The following is an 18,981-nucleotide window of genomic DNA, read 5'->3' on the forward strand; positions in this document are numbered from 1 at the left end:
TGACTGTGGTGATGAAGTGCAAAAAATAATCAGTACTTGTGTGCATTAAAAGATGACAATAGAGCCTCTACAGGTAACAGCCTACAAATAAGGAAAATGTTTCTGGAAGCATTTATTTGGTGTGTAGCAGTGTATGGCTGTGAGACTTGAGCTATGGTAAATGAGGAAAAAAAATGGAATTCTTTCAAGATATGGTGTAACAAGCACATCCTGAAAACAAAATGGACTGATAATACATAAATGACAAGGCCCTCTGGGGGGAGAAAAGGGGATTGTGGAACAGTTTTCTAGAAGGAAAAACGATGACGGTTCAATCCCGCGTCTGGCCATCCTGATTTAGGTTTTCTGTGATTTCCCTAAATCGCTCCAGGAAAATGCCGGGATGGTTCCTTTGAAAGGGCACGGCCGACTTCCTTCCCCATCCTTCTGTAATCCGATGAGACTGGTGACCTCGCTGTCTGGTCTCCTTCCCCAAACAACCCAACCCTCTAGAAGGAAAACCTCAGATTATGTGTCGCCTATTGATACATGAAGAACTCCTAAAACCAATAAAACAAGGACCTGTAAATGGTAAAACAACCAGAGGAAGACCACAGCTGAAGTATACAGATCAACTTACAAAATTATTTTGACTGTAACTCCTACACAGAAGTGAAGAAGATGGCAGAGAGATGTGAGGACTGGAGATATAGTGCCAACATATTCTTGGATTGAAAACTTGAGGAGGAAATTGTATGCAGGACCTGAATGTAAAGCGTTCCTGATATTTACTCTTTATTTCCTCCCCCCCCCCCCCCCCCCCCCCAATGGTATTGGGTGCAAAAAGTATTCTCTTGTGCATCATGATCAGATATGGGAAAATTAGTTAGCAGTTTCCAAGTGTACACTAGGGATGTAACAGAGCTTTCATTTTATTTCACCTCTGTCCCCAATAGTTTTAAAACGTATGTTTTACCAATGGTGAATTTTCAAAGTTTGATCTTAAAACTTCAAAAATCAAATCATCAGTAGTGACAACAGTGTTAAAGAACATAAAATTTTTCACTTAAGAAAAATACCAAGGGTCCTATGATTACAATACCAGTGGGTGACAGTTGGAGTTGGTCAACTCATACAAATATCAGGTTGTAACAATTTGCAGGAATATGAATGCCCACATAGACTCAGTTGCATATGAAGCAACTATCAGACTTTTGTTCATTAGTAGAATGTTAAGAAAATATAGTCAGTCTTAGGAAGTCTGCTTACAAAATACTCATGCCGTTTACCGTATTTACTCAAATCTAAGCCGCACTCGAATCTAAGCCGCATCTGAAAAATGAGACTCGAAATCAAGGGAAAAAAAAATTTCCCGAATCTAACCCGCACCTGAAATTTGAGACTCGAAATTCAAGGGGAGAGAAAAGTTTTAGGCCGCACCTTCAAATCGAAACAAAGTTGGTCCATTGTAATATGAGACACAATTTAGGTCGAATGAAAGACGATACAGCTACAATAGTTTGGTTCGAGTCGTAAGCTTAGCAGTTAAGCTTTACCAGGTAGCCATTGCTATGCGTCAGGCGCTCCGTCCGTATTTATTCGGGTACCCTTCCTTTTTCACGTGCTTCGTCTGGTTTGAATCGATTGGTTATTTTGCTTTGATCTGATAAGTGCCGTTTTCTTTGTTATAGGTGTTTACGTCACTCTAAGCTGAAAATGCATTACTGTACTGCGTCATGCATTGTTTGTCGCATTCTGATAGTGCGTGTTTACGGCCTGTTGCCGCCCGCGGCATGGCTTGCTTTTGTGCGCGCTACCGCCGCTTACAATTAAAAAAAGAGAGGAATTGTCTCATTAGCGAAACAATGGCAAGTGACTGCTACTTGTTGTTACTTACACTGCTGCTTTCTTTGATAATGATCAACAAGAACCAAATAATAGACTGTGTATGATAGAACAAGTTTGAACGAGAGTTAGGCGAAAATTTTTCTCCGTTTGAAAATCTTTGCGGCCGCTTCTTTAGTACATCAAATTCTGCACAGAAATTAGTCATTTTAGATTTAAAAATCTAGTCAGTTGCCGTGCTTCATTTCTGACTGTATCACTATTAGGCATAAGAATAATACGAATATAAACATGACACGATACGTATATTCTTCCGCGTTTGCTGTTGTCTCACTCTAGTTTCGTAGTTTATTAGGCAGACAGGATTTAAATGAGATAGCAGCAAACACGAAAGAATACATGGCAAAATTTTTATATTCGTATTATTCTTATGGTGAAGAGAATACTGCATGTGATTCACATTTCATCAGGTTCCTATTAGCAACAGTCTTGCCAGTCGGATTTTCGTAGTACATTGAAATTCTGCTACTTTCGAAGATGAACAATACGGGATTTGTATTTACTTCGTTGGATAATGTATGAAAATGCAGTGGTCGAAACTGGGGGCGGAGAAAAAAAAGCTCGTCTTCCATCTTTTTTTTTTTAATTTATTTACTGACGCAGAGGTTTTGGCGCCAGTATTTATCTCTGTGCCTACAAAGCATGCCTGTCTAGCGCTACATATATTCGACGGCAGAAGTTAGTTGTGGCGGCACCTACCAACATTTTTCAGAACTTCCGCTTGCTTTGCACTCGATTCTTGCTTTGCACTCGATTCTAAGCCGCAGGCGGTTTTTTGGATTACAAAAACCGGAAAAAAAGTGCGCCTTGGATTCGAGTAAAACTTCTGTTGAAGTGTATGAGACCCATACTGGGTAGGACTGGTGGGGGACATTGAATGTATACATAGAATGGCAACACGAGTGCAAGTCTTACACTAAGTCGTGACACCAGGTAATTGCTCAGAGGCATTTTGCAAATTTTAACAATTACTCTTAATTAAAATATATGAAAAGTTTCACTTAGAGAAAAGCAATTTGAAATAGCACTAAGGTGCTATTTCTTCACCAAGCAATGTAAATGAAATTAAAGGTCTCCAGTATAAGTGTACATGTATGGAAGATAATCACACTAGGAAGAATTGGTATGTGATGAATTCTGCCATTTCAGAACACATGGAGAGTCTGTACCTTTAATTCACATGATAGGCATGTAAATACATCACAATGCACCATTTGTGTACATAAATAAACATGATGAAATGCTATTTAACTTTGGAATGACTATAAAACTGCCTAATAGATGTCCCAAGTTAATGAACCATGAATCATGGACCTTGCCGTTGGTGGGGAGACTTGCGTGCCTCAACGATACAGATAGCCGTACCGTAGGTGCAACCACAACTGAGGAGGGGTATCTGTTGAGAGGCCAGACAAACGTGTGGTTCCTGAAGAGGGGCAGCAGCCTTTTCAGTAGTTGCAGGGGCAACAGTCTGGATGATTGACTGATCTGGCCGTGTAACACTAACCAAAACGGCCTTGCTGTTGTGGTACTGCGAACGGCTGAAAGCAAGGGGAAACTACAGCCGTAATTTTTCCCGAGGGCATGCAGCTTTACTGTATGGTTAAATGATGATGGCGTCCTCTTGGGTAAAATAATCCGGGGGTAAAATAGTCCCCCATTCGGATCTCCGGGCGGGGACTAAAAGGAGGACGTCGTTATCAGGAGAAAGAAAACTGGTGTTCTACGGATCGGAGCATGGAATGTCAGATCCCTTAATCGGGCAGGTAGGTTAGAAAATTTAAAAAGGGAAATGGATAAGTTAAAGTTAGATATAGTGCGAATTAGTGAAGTTCGGTGGCAGGAGGAACAAGACTTCTGGTCTGGTGACTACAGGGTTATAAACACAAAATCAAATAGGGGTAATGCAGGAGTAGGTTTAATAATGAATAACAAAATAGCAGTGCGGGTAAGCTACTACAAACAGCATAGTGAACGTATTATAGTGGCCAAGATAGACATGAAGCCCATGCCTACTACAGTAGTACAAGTTTATATGCCAACTAGCTCTGCAGATGACGAAGAAATTGAAGAAAGGTATGATGAGATAAAAGAAATTATTCAAGTAGTGAAGGGAGACGAAAATTTAATAGTCATGGGTGACTGGAATTCGAGAGTAAGAAAAGGGAGAGAAGGAAACATAGTAGGTGAATATGGATTGGGGCTAAGAAATGAAAGAGGAAGCCGTCTGGTAGAATTTTGCACAGAGCATAACTTAATCATAGCTAACACTTGGTTCAAGAATCATAAAAGAAGGTGGTATACATAGAAGAATCCTGGAGATACTAAAAGGTATCAGATAGATTATATAATGGTAAGACAGAGATTTAGGAACCAGGTTTTAAATTTTAGGACATTTCCAGGGGCACATGTGGACTGTGACCACAATCTGGTGGTTATGAACTGTAGATTAAAACTGAAGAAATTGCAAAAAGGTGGGAATTTAAGGAGATGGGACCTGGATAAACTGAGTAAACCATAGGTTGTACAGAGTTTCAGGGACAGCATAAGGGAAAAATTGACAGGAATGGGGGAAAGAAATACCGTAGAAGACGAATGGGTAGCTCTGAGGGATGAAGTAGTGAAGGTAGCAGAGGATCAAGTAGGTAAAAAGACGAGGTCTAGTAGAAATCCTTGGGTAACAGAAGAAATATTGAATTTAATTGATGAAAGGAGAAAATATAAAAATGCAGTAAATGAAGCAGGGAAAAAGGAATACAAACGTCTCAAAAATGAGATTGACAGGAAGTGCAAAATGGCTAAGCAGGGATGGCTAGAGGACAAATGTAAGGATGTAGAGGCTTATCTCACTAGGGGTAAGATAGATACAGCCTACAGGAAAATTAAAGAGACCTATGGAGAAAAGAGAGCCACTTGTATGAATATCAAGAGCTCAGATGGAAACCCAGTTCTAAGCAAAGAGGGGAAAGCAGAAAGGTGGAAGTAGTATATAGAGGGTCTATACAAGGGCGATGTACTTGAGGACAATATTATGGAAATGGAAGAGGATGTAGATGAAGATGAAATGGGACATACGATACTGCGTGAAGAGTTTGACAGAGCACTGAAAGACCTGAGTCAAAACAAGGCCCCGGGAGTAGACAACATTCCATTACAAATACTGATGGCCTTGGGAGAGCCAGTCCTGAAAAAATTATACCCTCTGGTAAGCAAGATGTATGAGACAGGCGAAATACCCTCAGACTTCAAGAAGAATATAATAATTCCAATCCCAAAGAAAGCAGGTGTTGACAGATGTGAAAATTACCGAACTATCAGTTTAATAAGTCACAGCTGCAAAATACTAACGCGAATTACTTACAGACGAATGGAAAAACTGGTAGAAGCCGACCATGGGGAAGATCAGTTTGGATTCCGTAGAAATATTGGAACACCTGAGGCAATACTGACCTTATGACTTATCTTAGAAGAAAGATTAAGGAAAGGCAAACCTACGTTTCTAGCATTTGTAGACTTAGAGAAAGCTTTTGACAATGTTGACTGGAATACTCTTTTTCAAATTATGAAGGTGGCAGGGGTAAAATACAGGGAGTGAAAGGCTATTTACAATTTGTACAGAAAACAGATTGCAGTTATAAGAGTCGAGGGGCATGAAAGGGAAGCAGCGGTCGGGAAGGGAGTGAGACAGGGTTGTAGCCTCTCCCCGATGTTATTCAATCTGTATATTGAGCAAGCAGTAAAGGAAACAAAAGAAAAATTTGGAGTAGGTATTAAAATCCAGAGAGAAGAAATAAAAACTTTGAGGTTCGCCGATGACATTGTAATTCTGTCAGAGACAGCAAAGACTTGGAAGAGCAGTTGAACGGAATGGACAGTGTCTTGAAAGGAGGGTATAAGATGAACATCAACAAAAGCAAAATGAGGATAATGGAATGTAGTCGAATTAAGTCGGGTGATGCTGAGGGTATTAGATTAGGAATTGAGACACTTAAAGTAGTAAAGGAATTTAGCTATTTGGGGAGCAAAATAACTGATGATGGTCGAAGTAGAGAGGATATAAAATTTAGACTGCCAATGGCAAGGAAAGCGTTTCTGAAGAAGAGAAATTTGTTAACATCGAGTATAGATTTAAGTGTCAGTAGGTCGTTTCTGAAAATATTTGTATGGATTGTAGCCATGTATGGAAGTGAAACGTGGACAATAAATAGTTTGGACAATAAGAGAATACGAGGTGCATTCAAGTTCTAAGGCCTCTGATTTTTTTTTCTAATTAACTACTCACCTGAAATCGATGAAACTGGCATTACTTCTCGACGTAATCGCCCTGCAGACGTACACATTTTTCACAACGCTGACGCCATGATTCCATGGCAGCGGCGAAGCCTTCTTTAGGAGTCTGTTTCGACCACTGGAAAATCGCTGAGGCAATAGCAGCATGGCTGGTGAATGTGCGGTCACGGAGAGTGTCTTTCATTGTTGGAAAAAGCCAAACGTCACTAGGAGCCAGGTCAGGTGAGTAGGGAACATGAGGAATCACTTCAAAGTTGTTATTACAAAGAAACTGTTGCGTAACGTTAGCTCGATGTGCGGGTGCGTTGTCTTGGTGAAACAGTACATGCGCAGCCCTTCCTGGGCGTTTTTGTAGCGGTGCAGGAAGGAATTTGTTCTTCAAAACATTTTTGTAGGAAGCACCTGTTACTGTAGTGCCCTTTGGAATGCAATGGGTAAGGATTACGCCCTCGCTGTCCCAGAACATGGACACCATCATTTTTTCAGCACTGGCGGTTACCCAACATTTTTTTGGTGGCGGTGAATCTGTGTGCTTCCATTGAGCTGACTGGCGCTTTGTTTCTGGATTGAAAAATGGCATCCACGTCTCATCCATTGTCACAACCGACGAAAAGAAAGTCCCATTTATGCTGTCGTTGCGCGTCAACATTGCTTGGCAACATGCCACATGGACAGCCATGTGGTCGTCCGTCAGCATTTGCGGCACCCACCTGGATGACACTTTTCGCATTTTCAGGTCGTCATGCAGGATTGTGTGCACAGAACCCACAGAAATGCCAACTCTGGAGGCGATCTGTTCAACAGTCATTCGGCGATCCCCCAAAACAATTCTCTCCACTTTCTCGATCGTGTCGTCAGACCGGCTTGTGCGAGCCCGAGGTTGTTTCAGTTTGTTGTCACACAATGTTCTGCCTTCATTAAACTGTCGCACCCACGAACGCACTTTCAACACATCCATAACTCCATCACCACATGTCTCCTTCAACTGTCGATGAATTTCAATTGGTTTCACACCACGCAAATTCAGAAAACGAATGATTGCACGCTGTTCAAGTAAGGAAAACGTTGCCATTTTAAGTATTTAAAACGGTTCTCATTCTCGCCGCTGGCAGTAAAATTCCATCTGCCATACGGTGCTGCCATCTCTGGGACGTATTGACAATGAACGCGGCCTCATTTTAAAACAATGCGCATGTTTCTATCTCTTTCCAGTCCAGAGAAAAAAAATCGGAGGCCTTAGAACTTGAATGCACCTCGTAGAAGCTTTCGAAATGTGGTGCTACAGAAGAATGTTGAAGATTAGGTGGGTAGATCACGTAACTAATGAGGAGCTATTGAATAGGATTGGGGAGAAGAGAAGTTTGTGGCACAACTTGACTAGAAGAAGGAATCGGTTGGTAGGACATGTCCTGAGGCATCAAGGGATCACAAATTTAGCATTGGAGGGCAGCGTGGAGGGTAAAAATCGTAGAGGGAGACCAAGAGATGAAAACACTAAGCAGATTCAGAAGGACGTAGGTTGCAGTAGGTACTGGGAGATGAAGGAGCTTGCACAAGATAGATTATCGTGGAGAGCTGCATCAAACCAGTCTCAGGACTGAAGACCGCAACAACAACAACAACAACAACAACAACAAGTTAAGAGTCCAAAACTTGAGCAAGATTTTCCATCAGTGAAATCAGCAGTAAAATTGACAAACTCTGAAACATATGAAAATGTTCCTAGCAGTTGAAGCTTTGCAGCCATTGTGCCTGTCACAGATTCACTACCTCTAAGTACTTCTTGGCAGAACGACCCAGTGGCTGACTTCGCAGTACTGACAGACTGAGGCTGACCTGGCATTCAATATCTCATGGCATGATTAGCCTGCAGATTCTCTCCTCTCTCTCTCTTTTTTTTTTTTTTTTACAAATATATGTTTTTGAGATGACATTTAATTTATCACAAAACATGTAAGTCATATACCTCAAAAGATTTATCTTTTGATACTAGTCTCTCTTTAGCCATTCGGATCTACATACCACACACAATATTTAAATAAGCATAGAAAGTCTAATTCTTATGATGTCATGGAAGAGAGAAAAAATACAGAATAGAACAGAATGAAACTTTATTGTCTTGTGACATACAATTTCAAGTCATTGACTTAATGTGCAGGAGAACCTTGAAAATACAAAAAACTGGTTTACAATTTTCCTTATAATATCAGCAATATAATATACGGTACTGAATAATTAATTAATTAAGCAATTAATAATTTCTTTTCAAAAGTAATAAACTTCTAAAAATTAACAGTCCTAAGTAATTGCTCTCTACTGCTCAAATTTACAGGTTGTCATTCATGAATTCTTCTACTGCATAGTTTGTCATATAAGGTTTTTTTTTCAGTGTTTCTAAATTCATGCTGAGCGTTTTTCTTCCTTTCTTCCTTTCATTGTACCCACATAATGTGAAGTTTGAGCATAAAGTTTAAATGGTGGGTGGGCACCATAAAATTATTTTCTTTTCTGGTGTTGTAATCATGTTGAAAACAATTTGCTACTAATAAGTCAGGGTACTATGTACAAAGATAATCAGCTCAGAGATGTACAGTGAGGTACACTTAATATACTTAGATTTTTTAGGAGTGGTCAACATGATTTTCTTTGCCCTACATTGTGCATATTTCTAATGATGGTTTTCTGAATTTTAATATTCGACACACATTGTTTGAGTTACCCAAAATACAATTCCATACCTTATTACTGACTCAAAGTAGCTGTGATTTTCTACTTTTCTCATGCCCATACTGGTAGCATTGTACAATACTCTCATTGCAAATGCCAGGCTACCGGCATTTAATTTATTTGCTAGCTATTGTATATGTGAGACCAATGGTAGATTTTTATCCAGTTGCATTCCTGGGAATTTCACACAGATAGCTTCCTGCAAATCTTGGTTGCTGTGACTGACCTGAATATCATTTAATTTTGCTTGTTTGTTTTTAAACTCCATTCACTGAGACTTTTCCATGTTTAATTTTAACCCGCTTAAATCAGACTAGGTATCTAATTTTTCTAAAGTATTTAATACAGTTTGGGGAATTTAGTCAGTATTGTTACTTTCAATTATTACAGATGTGTCTTCTTCAGTTAAAACTGAGTGACACTCAATATTAAGTGGTAGATCATTTATGTAAAACAGAAGCAGAATGGGACATAAGACAGGATCTTGGGGAACTCCATGTGAAATGGTTTTCCATTTTGAAGTATAAGCTGTTCGCTCTGATTATAAAAGCATTGTCTTCAGTTGGTTAGATAAGACTTCAACCATTCTAATACCATGGCCCTAATTCCACGCTTTCCAGTTTACAGAGTAGCAAGGAATGGTTCACACTACCAAAAGTCTTTGCTAGGTCGCAGAAAATTACTCTGGTATGCAGTGAGTGATCCAGAGAGTAGCTAATTTTATCTACAAAATGGTTTACTGCAGACACTGTGCTTTTACATTTTTGGAACCCATACTGATTTTTTGAGATTATTTTAAATTTTTCTATGAAATTTTGAATTTGTATGGTGACTACCTTTCCAAATATTTTTGATAGTGATGGAAGAAGAGAAATTGGGCAATAGTTTCCCATATGTTCTGTTGTGCCTTTTTTTGAATTGTGGCTTAACTACTGCGTATTTCAGTGTGTCTAGAAAATAACCTTCTTGAAGGGGCTGGTTAACTATTGTAGATAGTGACTGTGCACTTATTTTAGAGACTCATTTTTAACACTTGCTGGTATCCTATCCCATCCTGCTGATGTTTTACTTTTTACTGATAGTATCATATTTTCTATATCTTTTATAGTAGTTTTGGTAAATATACTGAAAAGTGCACCTGCAAATTACTCAATGGTAAAGAAATCTTTCTTATCTGTGCAATATTCTACATTGATGTTTGAGGTGTTAGCATTTAAATAGAATTCATTAAATAATTCAGAAGTTTTGAGGTGGATTTACAATAGTGTTATCCTTTATCTTGATTTCAGAAATATCATGCCCTCTAGTTGTAGCACCTGTTTCAGCTTTGGTCACTTTGATTTATTTTCACTGTCCAAAATAAATCTATTATTTCCCAGTTCGTTTGCTGTCTTTAAAAATGTTTTTGTAATTTTTTTACACGGGTAATAAAATCAGCCCTTTTGTTATGTTTTTGTTCCCTATGTAGCCCTCTTTTTCTTGCACTAGATGTTTTTACTCCTCCAGTAATCCATTTTGCTTTATTTCCTACTTTTTTATGATGTAAAGTAAGGAGGAAAGTTTCATTAAAAATGTGTAGGAACTTTTCCAAGAAAGTAGGAAAATTTTCAGAACATGAAATGCTGTGATCTATAGCCCACTCCACCCTAGTTAATCAGTTATGGAATAAGTTCATATTTTCTTTGTTGAACTGGTGTTTGATGGTATACATTTTTTGAGCAAAGTTTTATTTTTTTTTTGTAACTCCATAAACAGAGCACAATGATTAGAAAGTCCTAAATCTAAACAAAACGTATTTGCTTTATTGTAAGTATAATTGGTTAAAATATTATCTATACATGTTGCAAACATTTCGTTTACTCAAGTGAAATCAGTGGCATTAGCACTGAAACCCAATATTTGGATCATGTCATTGAATTTTGTTGAATTATTGGCTTCACTGGCTAGATCTACGTTTAAATCAGCAGTTATTATGACTCTTTTCTTGGTTTCTTTTTGATATTTTTGTAATAGACACTGGAATTTAGACAAGAATGTTTCATTTATTTATTATGACTCTTTTCTTGGTTTCTTTTTGATATTTTTGTAATAGACACTGGAATTTAGACAAGAATGTTTCATTTTTTTCTGCATCTGGAATTCTATATGCAGATAAAATTACAAATTTTTGCCCTAACTCTAGGCAGCAGCTTTCAAATATACATTCTCTACTAAGGGAATCGAAATCAAATGTTGCTCTATATTCCATTGATCTTTCCACAAGTATGCACAATCCCCCCGTGTAAAATTACTTCTACAAAAGATGCTGGTAACATAAAAATTATCAATGTTATTTAAGATTTTTATACTTTCCTTTATAAGCAGATAACAAATCAAAGAAAATAATGAAGATATTCCTAACCAACTCATACTATTACGTAAATTTATGCTAAGTGGTACCAGACTGGAGTAACAGGCAGTTTTATTATTGCACAATTAATTAATCATTAATTTCACAAATAACAATTAGCTTAGAGCTGCTATTTGCATATACAGAGATGAAGATTTGTCGAAGTTCGATACAGATTTTCTTTCATAACATTTGTTGATGACTGGATATGAGCGTTCTACCATTAATAATTAATTCTGTATTACTTAAATGACATCCGTGCCAAACCTACCCACGATACAAAAATGTTACTTCTTCCAGTCACCGCTGCAACCGGCTGCTAGCAGTCGCCATTTAGATCTTGTTTGTGGCGGTATGTGATTGCACACAGCATTGCTGTGTGATTGCAAAGTTTCAGTAAGGTAGCCCAGTTTCCACAGTTTTGATCATATGGGCAAATTAGAAGAAGCAATGAATTCATTTTGTCGATACAAAGTGTCAGTGGTACTTAGTTTTAATGTATGTCATTGGAAACATACTCTTCAGTTTTATGGCCAGTATTCTGCAGTTGGCACACAGGAGGAGATCACAGTAAGGTGTCTCCCCCCCCCCCCCGCCCCCCCGCCCCCCACCCCACCCCTACCCCCCGCCTCCCAGTCTTTCCATCCCCTGTGTGAGTACACTGTTGGTATTTGCCATCCCTTCACAAATTCACACTGCCTAGCTAACCCTGCCCACAGCTTAATGGCACTTGCCTACAGAAGTGTATGTCCACTTGCACCTGATTGGCAGCTGAATATGTTTAAACTTACAAGCTCTGCAACAGGTACTAAACAAATTGCAGGGATAATTTGTATGTTCTTTAAGTTAAAGGAATTAAATACACTAAAATGAAAAGAATAAGGCAGGAGGGACAAAAACAACAAAGATGTAATGGTGTTAGTTGATATGAACGAGAACTGAAACCATACTCAGACTTTCTTTGTCACTCATATGATTTCTAAATACCACTATATGAGGTTTTTCCATGGGGCGTGTGGGGACAGTTTCACACGGGGAGCAGGGGGTGGGATGGAATGAGGAATGGTATCAGTGGAGAACAGCTTCATAATCTACCACATGACATCACATACCCCATTGGACAACCTCATGCAGTGGTGTTCATAAATCATATGAGGATACATCATTGGCAGTGGGAGTCTGAGTTTACTTAGGAGGTATGTTCAGATAGCCTAATGCTGGAAGTGACTGGTCCACAAATATTTGATTTTCATGACAAATTCTACACAAAGACTATTGACACTGGCATGCTAAAATTGATGCCAATTTATACGTTTAAGACTTAGCTAATGTAACACAACCAGATCTCAAGGCAAAAACAGGCAGTGCCTCTGATAATGGAGTAAGTTGTGCACCGTATCAGTTCCTATAAATTCTCCAACTAACAAAATTCATTCTCGCCTTCCACATACCAGGTTCAAATACAAAAAGGTCTGTGTAAGATCTGAACAAAGTTCACCTCCAGTTAATCTTACAGTTTCAGAACCTGATCATGAAATGTGGGGAACACGGGTTCAAATCAAGGTCTGGCACAGACTGTTAATTGTCTTGACATATACATTTGTTGTGAGAAGACTTATTTTGTCTGTGCTTCTTGTACTCTGTGTTTCATCTGTACTTAACTCATTTTCTTTGATTCAGGTGGAGTCTGAACCACTCGTGCCTGCTAACCGAGAGATCGAGTTCATATCTGTTAAAGAAGAACCTTCAGTAAGTTGTAAAATTTACTTATCATTACATCCTAATATGTTATCTGCAAGCTGCTGTGCTCAACATGATTGATTGGATGTAATACCAAGATAATTCCTTTGAAAAGGATGAGTTTTATTTCCTTGTTTCTTCTCATCCTGTTCTTCATCTGTAATGACCTTGTTATTGATGGTGTGTGAAATCCTAAATTGCCTCTCTTTCATCTCTTGAACTTGTTTTATCTGGAATGATGATACAGAAAGAACAATATGTGAAATCTTAAAAGTGGGACTGATCCTCTCTCAGTAAATCACCTAACTTAGAAAAAACACAGTTTATTCAGTTCGGTACATGCCAACATATGTAGTCATAAGTACCAGTATAGAGGAAAGGAAAAATGTAAAACTTAATGTTCAGAACTACTTTGTGCACATGTTAATGAGAATTTTAATTGTAAAACATATATTATGGATCTTCTTGTAGAAATAAGGAGCAGCCAATCAGTTGCAAACTGGAAGATTTATTAATGCCCCTTTACCATGGTTTCACCATTTATAAAAATGGCTCCTTCAAAAGGAAAATATGGATTACATATTGTGGTGGAGGTACTTATAAATACACCGGAAAGACATCTTCAAATATAAAATTTCACCTCCATATTAAATTAAAACATGGGTAGTTGTCATATGGCTCTTCCTCACCAATGTACAGCTAGTGCACAGATATGAACTGAAGGGGTTTTAAGAAACCTTCCAATTTGCAATTGATTAACTGTTTACTGTTTTTACAAGAAGATCTATATAATATATGATTTACAGTTCAAGTTCTCATTAGTATGCACACAAATCAGCTAGTACACTAGTTTTGCATTGGTGAGGAAGTACCATATGACAACAATCACATTGTGCATGTTTTAATATAATATGGAGGTGAAATTTTATATTTGGCGATGCTTTTTGGCTGTGTTTTGATGTACCTCTGCCACAACATGTAATCCAGTTTTCTATATTTTCCTTATGAAGAAACCATTATTATAAACATTGAAACTATGCTAAAGGGGCTTTAATAAGGATGTAAGGATAAAATCTGGTGCTCATCCCAAAATTTCATGTAGGGAACCATGTAGATGATTAAGCATACTAATGTCAGCCTCACAATACATTTACTCTCTTGTGCAGTTAATTGTGAAGAAATGAGGCACAATTTAAAAATAATAGTAGCATCCATAAACACAACACTGGAAGCAAAAATAACCCTCTCTATCCACAACTTAAACCTACTCTTGCTAGCAAAGAGTGAAATATGCAGTGTAAAATTGTTGGACTACGTACATTGGGAAAAAAGGTGCTGACAGATACTGAACATTATAATAACAAACAACTCATTTCTTTCGGACAATTCCTCCTCCTCCACAGATGAATTTCTGTATAAATATTATATGTACTGTATATTTCGGCAAATAAGACAACCTTCAGACGAGACTAAGTATAAATTTTTGTCAAAGATATATAGTTTTACCGTATGCCCGCCCTATCAGATGATCCCCAAACTATCAGTGGCCTATAAATTTAGTTTAGAACGGTGGTCATCTGGATAATAATAAGCACACTGATTACGGTAATGATCTTGAGTATTTATAAAAGCATCATATTGGGTATTCATTTTTGTGGACATACCCGTCCTGTACTACTAAACAGTTGGTACTGTTGGACATGTCATGGCATCGCGGGTTTGATTCCTGGCTGGGTTGGGGTTTTTTTCCACTTGGGGACTGGATGTTTGTGGTGTTCTCATCATTTAATCATCATTCGTGAAATTAGCAAGATTGAACTGAATAAAGATTGGTAATTTATACAGGCGCTGATAACTGCGCAGTTGAATGCCCCACAAATCAATCATCATCATCATCATCACGTCATGAAGCAAAAGCCTCCTTTAGCATTGTTATGGTTTTGCCTCTCAAATATACAGCTATTAAGTATTATAATATGTTGTATTGTGTGTTCAAACAGTTTGTGAAATTTGTGAAGTGTGTGCTTAATGATGGAAACAACAAAAAGAAGGAAATATGAAGCAAGGTTCAAGTTAAAGATCACAAAGCAGGCTAAAGAATAAAACAACTGTGCTGCATCAAGGGCATTCAAAATAAAAGAGAAGATGGCTAGAGATTGATGAAAGAATGAAAATGCTATTAAAAATGCCAATCAAAAAAATGTTAGCTTGCTGGCCAGGTAAAATAGCATTGCAGAATGGCTATAAGAACAGACGCAGAATTGTGATGTTGTTATAAGAAATATGATTAGAGCTTATGCACTGAAGTTGTCATGAGCCAATCCATAGCACGCCAAAGAATTTTAAGCAACTTTAGGTTGGTGCAATCATTTCACAAACATAAAAAAATCTGGCAATATTGCAGAAAACAGAAGTTGCATAAAAATTACAGAAAGATCTTGACCTTAAAGCTATGAGTTTTCATAAGCTTGTTATTTTCCACTGTCTCATATTGGAAATATGGATGAAACACCAATGAACCCAGTGTGAAAAACAATAGGGCTATGGAAACAAAAGGTGTAAAAACTGTTAAAGTCAGAAGTACAGACCATGGAAAGACCAGGTTTACATTAGCATTAATGTGCATCACAGATGGAACAATGTTAAAATCTGCTATAGTTTTCAAGCAGAAAACCATTTCTAAAATAAAATTTCTGCCAGGCATTTTTGTACATTTTTACAAGAAGGGTTGGATGGATGAGAATGTTGTAAAATTGTGGAGTGTGACATATGTTCTTGAGTCACATAACTGATAATACCAAAAATCACATAGCACTTAGCAATTAAGATTTCTGTTACATTGGGTGGTTTGACTTCGATGCTACAACCCACAGACATCTCTATGAATAAACCATTTAAAAACCACATGCGTGAACAATGGAAAAATTGTATGATGATGGCAAAAATTCACGTAATAAAGGTGGAGCTATGTGGGCTGCATCACTTGACGTTTTATGTGTAATTTTGTGATCAGATCATGAGAAAAAGTGAGTGTGCAAACGGTGACCAAATACTTCAAGAAGGGGGGTTTCCAATGCTACCAATGATACTGAATACGATTTATTATGGGATACTGATGATGAAGCTGAAATCGATTCACAAGGTGCAGAATGGGACCCATATGACGAGCTTCTCAACAAAGTGAGGATACACTTGCGGAACTGCTTTCCTTAGATGATGATCATAAGGATTCTGCAGTGTTTTAAATGCATTGGGGAGTGATTTATTTTATTTTGTAATGGTTTTAATTTCTATAAATTTCAGTCTATGTTTTATATCTGCATATAAAAATACTCTAATTTTGAGCTCCTTTTTTATGCTTCAACTGTTGTCTTATCTGCTGAAGCATATGGTATGTGTCTGTATTACATTTGTCAGATTTTGTTGTAGATAAACATTAGAAAAAAATAGTTAATTAAATGATCAACATGTACCTATGTTTTAACATAAAAATTGTATGTTGCTTATAAACCTACGGTCAAATTCCACATAATCTGCATAATACCTCTGGAAACCAGTGTGTAATGCATGGTAAAGCCTAATTGTTGTATATGTATTGACTATGCCTCTGCTATGTTGTTGACTCATCTCCCACAATGACCTACTGTAACGTTTGCGCCAGTGTAGTGCCGGATGAATAATCAACGAAAGGATAACGTTCTACGAGTCGGGGTGTGGAATGTCAGAAGCTTGAACGTGGTAGGGAAACTAGAAAATCTGAAAAGGGAAATGCAAAGGCTCAATCTAGATATAGTAGGGGTCAGTGAAGTGAAGTGGAAGGAAGACAAGGATTTCTGGTCAGATGAGTATCGGGTAATATCAACAGCAGCAGAAAATGGTATAACAGGTGTAGGGTTCGTTATGAATAGGAAGGTAGGGCAGAGAGTGTGTTACTGTGAACAGTTGAGTGACCAGGTTGTTCTAATCAGAATCGACAGCAGACCAACACCGACAATGATAGTTCAGGTATACATGCTGACATCGCAAGCTGAAGATGAACAGATGGAGAAAGTGTATGAGGATATTGAAAGGGTAATGCAGTATGTAAAGGGGGACGAAAATCTAATAGTCATGGGCGACTGGAATGCAGTTGTAGGGGAAGGAGTAGAAGAAAAGGTTACAGGAGAATATGGGCTTGGGACAAGGAATGAAAGAGGAGAAAGACTAATTGAGTTCTGTAACAAGTTTCAGCTAGTAATAGCGAATACCCTGTTCAAGAATCACAAGAGGAGAAGGTATACTTGGAAAAGGCCATGAGATACAGGAAGATTTCAATTACATTACATCATGGTCAGACAGAGATTCCGAAATGAGATACTGGATTGTAAGGCGTACCCAGGAGCAGATATAGGCTCAGATTACAATATAGTAGTGATGAAGAGTAGGCTGAAGTTCAAGACATTAGTTAGGAAGAATCAATACGCAAAGAAGTGGGGTACAGAAGTACTAAGGAATGACGAGATACATTTGAAGTTCTCTAATGCTATAGATACAGCAATAAGGAATAGCGCAGTAGGCAGTACAGTTGAAGAGGAATGGACATCTCTAAAAAGGGCCATCACAGAAGTTGGGAAGGAAAACATAGGTACAAAGAAGGTAGCTGTGAAGAAACCATGGGTAACAGAAGAAATACTTCAGTTGATTGATGAAAGGAGGAAGTACAAACATGTTCCGGGAAAATCAGGAATACAGAAATACAAGTCGCTGAGGAATGAAATAAATAGGAAGTGCAGGGAAGCTAAGACGAAATGGCTGCAGGAAAAATGTGAAGACATCGAAAAAGATATGATTGTCGGAAGGACAGACTCAGCATACAGGAAAGTCAAAACAACCTTTGGTGACATTAAAAGCAACGATGGTAACATTAAGAGTGCAATGGGAATTCCACCGTTAAATGCAGAGGAGAGAGCAGATAGGTGGAAAGAATACATTGAAAGCCTCTATGAGGGTGAAGATTTGTCTGATGTGATAGAAGAAGAAACAGGAGTCGATTTAGAAGAGATAGGGGATCCAGTATTAGAATCGGAATTTAAAAGAGCTTTGGAGGACTTATGGTCAAATAAGGCAGAAGGGATAGATAACATTCCATCAGAATTTCTAAAATCATTGGGGGAAGTGGCAACAAAACGACTATTCACGTTGGTGTGTAGAATATATGAGTCTGGCGACATACCATCTGACTTTCGGAAAAGCATCATCCACACAATTCCGAAGACGCTAAGAGCTGACAAGTGCGAGAATTATCTCACAATCAACAGCTCATGCATCGAAGCTGCTTACAAGAATAATACACAGAAGAATGGAAAAGAAAATTGAGAATGCGCTAGGTGACGATCAGTTTGGGTTTAGGAAAAGTAAAGGGACGAGAGAGGCAATTCTGACGTTACGGCTAATAATGGAAGCAAGGCTAAAGAAAAATCAAGACACTTTCATAGGATTTGTCGACCTGGAAAAAGCGTTTGACAATATAAAATGGTGCAAGCTGTTCGAGATTCTGAAAAAAGTAGGGGTAAGCTATAGGGAGAGACGGGTCATATACAATATGTACAACAACCAAGAGGGAATAATAAGAGTGGACGATCAAGAATGAAGTGCTCGTATTAAGAAGGGTGTAAGACAAGGCTGTAGCCTTTCGCCCCTACTCTTCAATCTGTACATCGAGGAAGCAATGATGGAAATAAAAGAAAGGTTCAGGAGTGGAATAAAAATACAAGGTGAAAGGATATCAATGATACGATTCGCTGATGACATTGCTATCCTGAGTGAAAGTGAAGAAGAATTAAATGATCTGCTGAACGGAATGAACAGTCTAATGAGTACACAGTTTGGTTTGAGAGTAAATCGGAGAAAGACGAAGGTAATGAGAAGTAGTAGAAATGAGAACAGCGAGAAACTTAACATCAGGATTGATG

General features: G+C 38.2%; 1 protein-coding gene across 4 annotated transcripts in view; it reads left to right on the top strand.

Annotated features, from left to right (window-relative positions):
• Positions 1–18,981, top strand: part of LOC126210653 (zinc finger protein 501-like) — a 401,685-nt gene that overhangs the window by 24,238 nt on the left and 358,466 nt on the right. For all 4 annotated transcript variants that reach the window (XM_049939982.1, XM_049939983.1, XM_049939985.1 and 1 more), the window contains exon 3: positions 12,971–13,039. In XM_049939982.1, coding sequence (XP_049795939.1) covers positions 12,971–13,039 — 69 coding nt within the window. The remainder of the gene's footprint in view (positions 1–12,970; positions 13,040–18,981) is intronic.

Source organism: Schistocerca nitens, chromosome 10, assembly GCF_023898315.1.
Source record: "Schistocerca nitens isolate TAMUIC-IGC-003100 chromosome 10, iqSchNite1.1, whole genome shotgun sequence".
In the NCBI taxonomy this organism is placed as follows: Eukaryota; Metazoa; Arthropoda; class Insecta; order Orthoptera; family Acrididae; genus Schistocerca; species Schistocerca nitens.